Here is a 12,249-nt window from a genome sequence, read left to right on the forward strand (position 1 = left end):
TGACTTTATTTTCTTGTACTGACATTTCTAAGCCCTTCAACATGGGGAGGGCTTTAAAAATGGAAAAATGAAATTGTACTGAACCTTTTTCAGACAAACAACATTTGTATATTGGGATTAATGTAATTCTTGTAGGCTTGGTTAACTGGTACAAAATCATGAAGAAATTGGAAAAGGATGTGTCGCCATGTGTCACGTGGAAGGACAGAGCTAAGATTCCTTAAAAGCTATCAAGCATCGCTGAAAGGGCAGCTGTACAAGGATAGTGAATATACTCATCTGTGTTCCTTTGTGCGCACACCGTAGTCTGATATTCAAGGAGTGCTGGACTGCTGGAATGAATTTGTTCCTTATACACAGAAAGAACACCAAAGCGTTCATTTTGAAAACTGAATTGGACTTTGCAAAGCAATAAAATAAAGTCTAAAGTGGCCCATATTCTGAACATAGCATCAACATCCTTTTAAGAATGACCTTTTAGCTTCCTAAGTGATTTCTCTTCTACTGTTCTTCCAGGGAAATCAGAATTTAGACTTGACTAGCACAAGTCTGCCAAGGAACCGCATGTCGGACTTTATATGGGATTATTGCTCCTTCCCACTCATTTTAATAGTGCATGGATGGGAGCCATAAAGTTGTGATTTGAAGGATCACTTAAAATGAGGTACAGACATAGATGTAATCCAAATGTTTTGTTCCCGTTCTAGCAATTTCTGGCTTCATAGTTGAATGGTAGGCCCTTGGAAAATAAATGTAAGATGTTACAAAATTTAGTCAATATTGCAAAAAAAGACTAGGTGTAAAATGTTTGCAAAAGGGCTGCCGAGTAGCAGGAAAGAGGATAGTGCCTATGTTCACAGGTGATTTCTCTAGTATTTTATCAATATCATTATTTTTCTTTAATTAAAAAAGGAAGTTTCAAGAGAAGAAAAAAGTTTTTTAAAATGGCTGTCAGTTATAAATACAGCCAAATCAGATAAATATTTTCCATCACTGACTTTGGCCAAGAATGCTAAATCTAACAGCGCTGTTCAGAAAGGCCCCACTGAAAATAGTTCTGCTGCAAGTGTTGTTAGATTTGGCTGTCTAAACATTTGTAAAAGGAAAGGAAAAGCAACCTGAAAAACCAGGTTCTACATGTACACTGTAATATTTTTAGAGTGTGACTACCTCAGCTACTGTTTATGTATTCCCCAAAGGGTTTATTTCTTTTTTTCTGGAGCTAAGAATGAAAAGAGTCTGCAATTGCTAGTATTATAAGGTATATTACCCAAAACAACTGAATGCAAATATTCAGCTAGAAACACCGCCGGACATGCAATCAAACTTTATACTGCTACCAAGTCTTATTCTTTTTCTGTTGGTTGCCAACACAGAGCAAGGTTGTGCCTTGCCCTAAGCACACCTGCACAATGGAGTGAGGAGGTGATGTAAGACACTCCCGCACACCCCTGCATGAGCAACACATCTGGAAGGTTACAACACAGGAGACAGCTGTCTCCGTGATGCTACTTCCATTCTTGCACATGAGGGCAGGAGCATGGAATGGGAGGGACTTTGACTCCCTCCACATGTTGCACCAGCAAGCGCAGCTGAGCTGGCACACAGGGGTAAGTAACCTGTGCCCGGTAGAGGGCTGACATGGATACCTCCCCTTGTCCCCTGAGCAGGAGAGGTAGCCAGGAACCAGATTGGGACACTCATTCAATCTGGCTCCTGGTCTGCTCCTGGTGCAGTGTAACTACGTGCTGCCCCTTCCATAGACCTGGGGCAAAGCCAAAAGTTAGCCTACTGTTAATAGTTATACTCATCATAAGCACATTGCAATGTGTATGAGTATGAGAAGGGGGATGTCCACCTCCACATGCCAGAAGACTGTGCTGGAGACAGAAAAGACAGGAGAGTCTGCCCAGTCTGAAATGCTGACCAGACCTCAGAAATACTGAGAACAGTCTAGAACAGGCTGTGTCTCAGGACTGTTTGTCACAGTAAGCACTGTAGAGTTACAGATCTTTGCAACATAACAAAGCTCTGTCCTCGTCTCCGTGGGTCCCGTGTTTCCTGACTGATTTCGCTGGCCTCAGAGGCTCACTGTGACCTTCCATGTAACCCTTCTCTCTCTAGGGAGAAGGGTCACGGTCTACTGAGCCATTTTCATTATAAGCCAGCAAGGGAGGTGAAGAGAAGCTATCCTTCCTTGCACAGTCTCCGTTGTCTCCCAGTCTCAGTGATTAATCAGGGGGAAAAGGTTGGGGGGGAGCCCAGGCCCACCCTCTACTCCGGGCTCCAGCCCAGGGACCTTAATAGTATCAGCTATGGTAGCTGACCTTTTAGAAACGTGACACGTACAATTCCCTGGACTACTTCCCCACAGCAGCCCCCACTTTCCTCAGGCTCCACTTCACCCTTACCTCAGGGCGTCCTTCCTTGTGCCTGATATGGTGTGTACTACTCAGTCTCTCCAACAGCGCAACTTCCTACCACAGCTCCTGACATGCACCCCCACCTGACTGACTGGGCAGCTTTTAACTACTTTCAGCCAGCCCCTGATTGGCTTCAGGTGTCCCAATCAACCTAGCCTTCTCCCTGCCTTCTGGAAAGTTCTTAATTGGCCCCAGGTGTCTTAATTGACCTGGAGCAGCTGCGATTTAACTTATCCTAGTACCAGGGATTTGTTTAGTCTGGGGCTAATATATCTATTTCCCACTACTTTTCTATAGCCATCTGGCCTTGCCCTGTCACATTACCTAAAAGTGATTGTGATTAAGAAATTCCTTTGCTAAGCCTGTATCCCTTGCTTGCCTGCTACGTTGTCTCTGAAAGAAGGTCAGTGTGCTCACAGCTAGGTGAAACTCTGAGGCACTGTGAATAAGGAACCAGGGGCTTGGAAGGGTTGAGGCAGTGATCTGGTGGTTTACTGTGGCCGGGTTGTAGAGCCCCATGTCCCAAGGAACGGTGTCAGGCAAAGGTTCTTCACCCAGGAGTGTGTCTGAGACACCCAGACCTAGGAACAGTGACCTGCTCTCCCCAGACCAAGTTGGCCTAGGAGCATATGGAAGCCAACAGCTGGCTCCACTCACAAATGATTGAAGGAGAGAGGGCCCACTTATGGGAGGCAGCATGGCTTAATGTACAGACCAGTGGGCTAGGACTCAGGAAAACTGGGTTCTCTTCCTAGCTCTGCCATTGGCTTGCTAAGTGACCTTGGGCAAGTCATGTCAGTACTCTGTGCCTCAGTGTCCCCATTTATAAAATGCTTTGAAAACTACTAATGAAAACTGCTATATAAGAGCTAGAGATTATTAACTGACTAGTCTTTGTTTAAAAAACATTAAAGAGATGGAACGTTACACTAGTCATATTCCTTGATTTGCTCGAGACAATGTCTATGTCATTTTGCTCTAAAGCCCATTTTAATGAGCACAGCACACAAGTTGCCTTATAAAGGTGGATGCCTGCACCTGTGTGGAGCCCCGTGAGGACTCTGAAGGCATAGGAGTCAGCCTACATAGAACAGCTTGCCCGACAGGGGCCATTATCAGTTTTGTTATGTTGTCAAACAGATCTGAAAAAAATATATAATCTCTTAATGTAAATATGTTCTTTGGGATACTTTTTATTAAAACCTGATGGTATCAATGGCACATGTATTGATACCCAGTGGAAGTACACTGTAAACGATTGCACTAACAGATCACTGCACTAAACCACATACCTTTGTTATTTTTAATGTTTTAAGTATGGGATCTAAATTTGTAGGTCTGATTTTCCTTTTTTCCTGCAGAACAGTAATTTTTAATAAGTTGAATCCTCCCTATGAACAACTGAAATAAAATTTAATGGGAAACTTACCAACATACAGATTGCCAGACAGCATGTAAATACAAGATGTCCACCCTGAAATATAATCAAACAATATTAAAGGTAAGCATACATAATGTTAATGTACTCATATTTAACACTGCATGGAATTATACTGATACTGTATGCTCCATTCTCCATGATACTCTCCACAATGGCTCTCGTAATTATACAGATTTATTTCAGTTTAAAGGGACAACAGCAATTTAAAAGCTCATATTTTCATCTGAAAATTTTGTATCTATCATCATTATAAGTAATCCCTAAGATTACTATTTAGATGTTTTTTCCTATTGTTTCATTTTCTGTGGTCACTTTTACTATTTCCCCTGTATAAGTTATCTAGTTTCTCTTGTTATTTTTGTGGAACTTTAGCACAGAAAGAGGGCAGAAAGGTCACTGAAAATAGCCAGGAAAACCTGTTCAAAGTTCTCCAACATGATTCATTTTGGAAAAGTTTCCCATGTGTCCCTTATGGGGCACATTTTTATCCCCCATTTTGATTTGGGCTTCTGTAAAATGCAGTGGCATTGTAGCCATGTTGGTCCCAGGATATTAGAGAGACCAGGTGGGTGAGGGACAATATCTTTTATTGGATCAACTTCTGTTGGAGAGAGAGAGAAACTTTTGAGCCACAGAGAACTCTTCTTCAGGCAGAATAAAAGATGTTACCTCACCCCACCTTGTCTGTATAAAACTGAGCAGTTCTAACACTTGTGGGTGGCACAAAGAATTTGGCACATCACAGTACTTTATATACACTCTGGATTTATTTTTTCCTTCCTCTTATGTACAGTCTGGGAGACTCCATCTTTGTAGAAATGTTTTAAATAGCTTTACTGCATGACCAGACAGGCCACTGACTAATTACGGAATTCACAAAATAGTCCCTTCGGATCTTTTACTTCATCTGATTGTAGACATTTTAACTGCATGTCCCTTTCCCCCAAATTGAAATGAGGTCTTCCAAACTTTCCTGCCAGTGCCCTCAGATTTTAGGCATGTTTGCCTGTTTTAAATAATTTTCAGTATGTCTTTTCTCCACCTTTTGTTTTGGCTGCATAAAGTCTCTGAGAAAATACCACAAATTCCATGCAAATCTCCTTGGATGGAAAAGCACTTAAGTCTGCCTTCTTTTTTCTTTCATGAGATATATTTATGGATTTTCTTTCCTGGCTCTGAAATGTAAATTCCAGAATCGTATCCACTTTTATTACTTTCCTCACAGTAATTCTGTATTAGCCTCAGAGCTTTCTCAGTTTTCTCTGTCAGTAACACATTTTCCTTACCTGCTGTAACAGTTTATTATTGTATTGGACCCTTTTTCTTTGTGCAATTCTTCTAAACACCTGGGGCCAGATCCTTGGCTGGTGTCGTTTCAGCAATTTATACCATCTGAGGATTTGGCCCATTAATTTCTCCAAGGAGTTCCTTGCTAACTTTCTTCATTTCTCTTCTGTAAGATGAAATGCTGAATTTACCCCAAGTAAATATTTTCCCTATAATCCATACCAACCATCTCCTGCGTCAATTTCTGTCATTTGGTATAAGATTTTTACCACATATTTTAGTTTAGAAGCCTCCTTCTATTATTAACTGCACTTGATTGATAGTCACACCCTCACCATGCAAGCCACAGAGGAGAGTAATTAAATGTAAGGATGCCATTCTTGTTCTGTAATAATCTCTCTTTTAATGTTATTGGAGGAAATCATTAAATTTAATAGAAGCTGTGGTTTCTCATTTGAGATGTATAGTATCCTCACTGGTGATTGTATTAGGTCCTACTCGTTCACATACTTGGTAACGTCCAAAATTCAATAATTTGCATGGGTTTCCCAGTCATTAGGGTGAGTTAAAAAGGGTTATATGATTTTCAATTAATGATCAAATTTGTAAGTATACTGGTTAATATCCACTATGTGTTGTCCTATATTTGGCTTTGTGCAATGAAGCCAAGTTAACATTGCTACTGAAATATTAACCTTCACATTTTTAGATCTTTTTTCTGGTTGGTTTTCGCTTTGCAATGGTAATGTTGCAGAAACAAGGATTCTGCAAATAATTATATTTAAATTCAATAATTACCAACAAACAAATGAACACAGTGCAACTTTTTCTGGTCTACAGTTACATCTGGTACAGGTCAGAAGTAGTGCTAGTGACGTTGATAAGAGTTACTTGGATCCTTGTAGTGGAAGAATCAGGCAACCTGTTAAGTTTTCCAAAAGAAAACACGCCCCCACCCCGCCCAAAAAAATTCTTTTAAAAATCCCAAAGAATGAATACACTTACATTGCCGCCCCACCCGCAAATGTGTGCTGTGCAAAAAGCTGCTTGATACAGTAGTTAAGGCAGGTGACAGAGTCAAAAGACCAAGGTTCTAGTCCTGGTTCTGCCACTAACTTGCTGTATGACCTTGGGTAAGTTATTTCACTGCTCTGTGCCTCAGTTTCCCTATTGTGGAAAGTCCTTGGAAATCTAAAAGTGGTATATACAAGCTATTATTATGTAGTTCTCATCTATGCTGGAGAATTGTTATAGCAGTAAGAAAGCATAGTTTAAGTACATGCCCCTCTGAAATACTTTCTGGATTTTCCTTCCAAGTCCTTATTTTTTTCTAAATTTAAAGAACACATCTAATAGGTGTACTACTGCAGAGAATAACTGTAACAATCTACATCTTCCCAACTGTCTGGGCTTGAGGCCCAGAACACGCAGATAGTTGGGCCCTGTTTAATCAGTCTGTCATTAGCCTGGAAAAACTCGATATATAAACTTCTATTGTAAGCTCAACAGCTTTCTCCATATATAGAAACATATGGAAAAATGGGTTAAGCATAGAGTCTTGAGAACAGGTAGCTGCAACACAGCACTTAATTAGCATTATTATAATCCTATTGTTTCAGGAAGGTGTTGTTTCATTCTGCCAACGACCTCTCTCTCTGCACTATGTTGCCAGGCTTAAAAGTTCTGCTAAAACTTCTACTGCCCCGTCCTTTCCCCAGTAAACTCAATATGAGTTTTACTATTGATTTCACTGGAAACATGGGCAGGCCAAAAGACACACTTATTATTAGAATAAAAATGAGAAAGATGACATAAGACACCATAATGGAATTTCTCTGATAGTGATTGTAAGTACAGTACCTGGGAAACAGCAATATAGTGTATAACATTCTGGATATTTGGGGCTTTAAATTCTCCATTTCTATACTAAGCTTAGGGACAGAGTGTTCTTTTATATTTGCAATATGCTCCTCTTGTAGCCCAAAATAATCCACTGCTGAATTTGTATGCGTAAGTCCATCTTCACAGCTGAAGACAGCATTTGACCCTATGTGTAAGTTGCAAAACGTCATCATGTCATTGTGCTGGTGGTCCACTCACGAAGCCGGTTTAGATCAGGCTGTCCCCAGGCACAACCTTCACATCCTCTATTCAACTTTGCAATGTTTGTAGGGGAAGGTGGCACCAGCTTGCCAAGTGAAGAGTCAGTCCAAGTTTGCAAGATGAGTTGTATCAATGGGAAGATCATTTCAAGACACTCCTCAGCAGTCCACCACCTACTGTGCATCTTCTGACTGAAGCGGGTCAGGAAGTTCTGGTACTGCCATCTTTTTTCAACCAAGAAGAGACCTGGATCACAGTCCATAAGTTGAAATGTGGGAAGCCACAAGGGGTTTGTAATGTCAACCTTGAGGTGCTGAAGACAGGTGAGAGTATTGTTGTACCATGGGTACACAGGCTCTTCCAGACCATCTGGTGCACTCTTATCATCTGAGATGACTGGAAGAAATGAGTTATTCTGCCTCTGTTCAGAAAAGGACAATAAGGGCGAATGTAGCAACCACAGAGGTATTACGCTGTTGTTATTATCATCCATGTTACTGTTTCAAATCAATGATACACTTCATGGTAGAGGTCGGGATATTTAGTGTGGCTCTGGACCTGATCAGTCCACTATCGACCAGATCTTTCCCTTGAGACAGCTTTTTAAGAAGATGGCTGAATTTAATAAGCTGGGCACATTACTGTTTATAGACTTCCATCAGGCCTTGGATTCAGTGCAATGAGCAAGCTTTTGAAAGCCGATGAGGTGACTTGGCATCTCTGGGAAGATAGTGTCATTGATTGAAGAGCTCTACAATGGAACAGAAAACTACGTTCGAGTTCGGGAAGGCTGCATTGAGTCACCTTCATTGTTCAATATCAGCACTGACTGGCTGATGGACAAGCTTGAGGAGGCAGTAGGCATTGAACAGAACACCATTTTCCTTTGAGACCTCAAATATACCAATGAAATTGTCATGTTGGCTCAGTTTGGTGAATCACTACAGCTGATGGCTGATCTGCTTGGGCAAGAAACAGAGTGCACTGGTCTGGTTATCAATCCAGACAAAATTAAGTTCCTGGCCGTTACCATCAAGCAGCCTCCAGCTCCAGATTACGACCAGTCAAGTATTAACCTGTGTGGTTAGGACACTGAGGAGGTGGCAACTGCCAAATACATGGGCAACATCATAGACAGTGCTGGAGGATGCTCAAAAACTGCAGACCTTCATATATCAGCAGCAGCCACCACCATGTCCCGGGCCCTTCGGCAGCCTCTGTTGGGCTGTCATGACATTGAACTTGCTATGAGCTGTGGCTCTATAGGACTACAGTTACATCCGCTCTACTGGACAGCCGTAAAATGTGGGTGCTGAGGAAGGATGAAGAGTGGTGGGTTGGTAGTTTTGATTCTCGCTATCTTTGTCAGCTACTCCATACTAAGCAGCAGGACAAGATTAGCAATGAAGATATCCATAGCCAAATCCACCAGCCACCTCTGCCAGCAGCTTTCTTGGTACAGTCTTATATTAGGATAGAGGACTCCTGAATTAGGAAGTGTGTTTACCAACAAATGCTGCTACATGTCTGGCAATCATGTGATCACCAGAAACTTCAGTGGCATGGTAAGATTGCACATGGCAGACATAACTAGACATCAATCTGGGTGGTGCTCCAACTGCAAGGAGGCTATGTCCTGTTGGGATCTGCCATGATAATAATGATGATCACAGACTGCAAACACAGTAGATCTAAAATTAAATAGTGAAATCACTGTATATAAAATGTGGCTTGTTTTCCAATCCTACACAAAGGTATCTCACAAATTCACATGACAGCCTTCTAAAATCCCTCTTACTCCATTCATTTCACTTCCCAACTGTGGCATCTTTTCAGCAGAAGACTTGAAAAGGCTCTGGGTTTTCAGAAATTCTCTCACTGTTATTCTAGCACTGGTGCAGCTTTATAGGTGCTGGCAACAGTGAGAGCACTTGGGTAGATTAGTCACTAGCTTTCCCACCATTGGACGATTGCCAGTGAATCTATACAAAGCTGCACTAGTGTCTTCAGCATGGAAGCAGGTTTTCTGAGCTGGAAAACACTTCATGCTCATCCCAATCCTCAAAAAAGCCACAAATGACCATACCCAGTGTTGTCACAGACATCTTTAACTAATTTCTTCCCCTCCACAATTTTTTACTCTGAAGAACAGACTGGACTAATATAGTTGAGACACTAATACAATGTATGTGACATCACAGTCCTTCTGTCAAAGAGAGAGTGAATTCTGTGAGTCGTTAGGGACACTGGCACAGGAAAAAAGCCAGTTATGAAGGAAAATATACAGGTAAGTCAGTATTCAGCAGTGTGAGAAAAGAATGAAGATCAATAAATCCCCTTGTATCAATGTTTGGGTATATAAGGGAAATGTGCTTCAGAGTGACAAAGGCTCTCCAGGGTGCAATTGTGCAGCCCTTTATTGAAGAGGTTCCCCAGTATGTATTAAGAGCTCTAGATCAGTTTAGTACTCTGGGTATGGTATTACACCACTAAATTGCACTGCTTCCTCTCAAAAGTCTTAAAAGTAAAAAAAAACATTTTCTAATTTTCCTACTTATTGGCAAACACCACTTTAGATTATGAAAAGTGAAAAGAACTTGACATAACTATTTTACCTGCTACTGCTTGTTGATTTTGCTTATTTCTCAGTGGTCACTGAAAATAAACTAGTCATTTTCACTTACACTCAATTTTAGTCATTTTCACTTTCAAGTTTTCATGACTTCATTTAATGTTGTGATGTTTGATTTACAAATAGAAAAGAGGAATGTATGGTTAAGAAAACTCTTCTCACTGGAATTAAAAAATAGCCATGGTAACATTTCCATGGGTTTTAGATTTTGTAAATAATAGTTTTTACAAAACCTTAAATTCTGGATAAAAATTTGACATGACACTATCCATTTAATAATATTTAGCACATACATCGCCTACCATATCTTCAAAGCACTGTGCAAACCCTGAGAAGTGTTCACATCATTCTTGTGAGTGAGTGAATAATACTGGCTCTGATCCAGCACTCCCTGAAGTCAGTGGAATGACTCACAGTGACTTTGGCTACAGAGCTGGACGGGAAATGGTCTCTTCATCTTGTGAGTTTAAGATTTTGAAATTTCTTCTCAAGCCAGACCAAGACGAGAACTTGAAATCTCAAAAATGTTTGTGAACTGATAATATAAAAAAACTTTGATTGGGTCAATCGAAACATTGTGTTTCAATAATTTCAAAACATTTCTGATTTTACTCTTTACATTTTTAAACCTTTTTGAAATATAAATAAGTGAAAATTTCAAAATGAAAAGTTCCAAAATAGGAAAATATTTTTTTCCATTTTTTTTCAAAGGGGAAGATTCATCCATGAACACTTTCAGTTTTGATGAAGTAGTGTTTTCCAGCAAAAAACATTTTGTCAGAAAATACCCAATGAGCTCTACTCAACAGGAGACAGATCAGGCCCATTCTCCCCATTGTGTGGGCTGCAGCCGCCCCCAGTGAGGTGGAAGAGCAACCCCTTCACAGGAAGACAGTCCCATGGATCCCCAGCAAGTGGTGCCATGAGGCTCTTGCCCCCACCACAAGGACCCAGTTGGCGGGAAGGACCCTAATCTTCTAAGGAGAGGTAAGAATAAGCAGGGAGGCCCTGATCCCGCTGTGATGGGTTGGATCACAGAAACCCCCTTGGGGCTGCCAACTGATGTGTCAAGACTACTTCTGCCCCTGCTTTCCCTGCCAGCTTGGGACTCCAGCACCCTCTGCTCCAACACAGACCCAGGGTCTGAACCAGATGCCCCAAAGCTGCAGATTTAACTGAAAGCAACTTAGGAAGTGTTCCTGTCTTTTACACTTAGATGCCCAACTCCCAATGGGGTCCAAACCCCAAATAAATCCATTTTACCCCATATAAAGCTTATACAGAGTAAACTCATAAATTGTTCACCCTCCATAACACTGACGGCGAGATATGTACAGCTGTCTACCCCTCCCCCTCCTGCTCCCAGGTATTAATACATACTCTGGGTTAATTAATAAGTAAAAAGTGATTTTATTAAATACAGAAAGTAGGATTTAAGTGGTTCCAAGTAGTAACAGGCAGAACAAAGTGAATTACCAAGCAAAATAAAATAAAACATGCAAGTCTAAGTCTAGTACAGTAATAAAACTGAATACAAATAAAATCTGACCCTCAGATGTTTCAATAAGTTTCTTTCACACACTGGACACCTTCCTGGTCTGGGCACAATCCTTCCCCTGGTACAGCCCTTGTTCCATCTCAGGTGGTAGCTAGGGGATTTCTCATGATGGCTGCCCCCGTTGTTCTGTTCCAGCCACTTATATATCTTTTGCATAAGGCAAGAATCCTTTGTCCCTCTGGGTTCCCACCCCGCTTCTCAATGGAAAAGCACTAGGTTAAAGATGGATTCCAGTTCACGTAACATGATCACATGTCACTGTAAGACTTCATTACCCACTTGCCAGCCCACAGGTATACAGGAAGACTTACAAGTAAAACAGAGCCATCTACAGGTAATTGTCCTGGTTAATGGGAGACATTAAGATTCCAAACCACCCATTAATGGTCCACACTTTGCATAACTACAATAGGACCTCAGAGTTATATTTCTAGTGTGACAAAGTTCTGTCCTTGCCTCTGTGGGTCCTGCATTTCCTGGCAGATTTCACTAGCCTCAGAGGCTCACCGTGACCCTCTACATAACCTTTCTCTCTCTAGAGACAAGGGTCACAGATTATTGAGCCATTTTCATCATAAGCCAGCGAGGGAGGTGAGGAGAAGCTATCCTTCCTTGCAAAGTCTCTGTTGTCTCCCAGTCTCAGTGATTAATCAGGGAGCAAATGGGGAGGGGGGGGAAGCCCAGGCCCACCCTCTACTCTGGGCTCCAGCCCAGGGACCCTAATAGTTTCAGCTATAGTAGCTGACTTTTTAGAAACATGACATGTACAATTCCCTGGGCTACTTCCCCCACAGCAGCCCTCACT

At 41.4% G+C, this 12,249-nt stretch overlaps 1 protein-coding gene across 1 annotated transcript in view; it reads right to left on the reverse strand.

Annotated features, from left to right (window-relative positions):
* PIR (pirin) overlaps positions 1-12,249 on the reverse strand; it is a gene marked incomplete at both ends in the record, with an annotated part of 76,722 nt that overhangs the window by 18,076 nt on the left and 46,397 nt on the right. Inside the window, 1 exon segment of the mRNA XM_084624272.1 lies at positions 3,853-3,897. Within this exon segment, the coding sequence (XP_084480398.1) occupies positions 3,853-3,897 (45 nt within the window).

The sequence above is a fragment of the Lepidochelys olivacea genome (genome assembly GCF_965140295.1).
Source record: "Lepidochelys olivacea isolate rLepOli2 genome assembly, chromosome: 1".
In the NCBI taxonomy this organism is placed as follows: domain Eukaryota; kingdom Metazoa; phylum Chordata; order Testudines; family Cheloniidae; genus Lepidochelys; species Lepidochelys olivacea.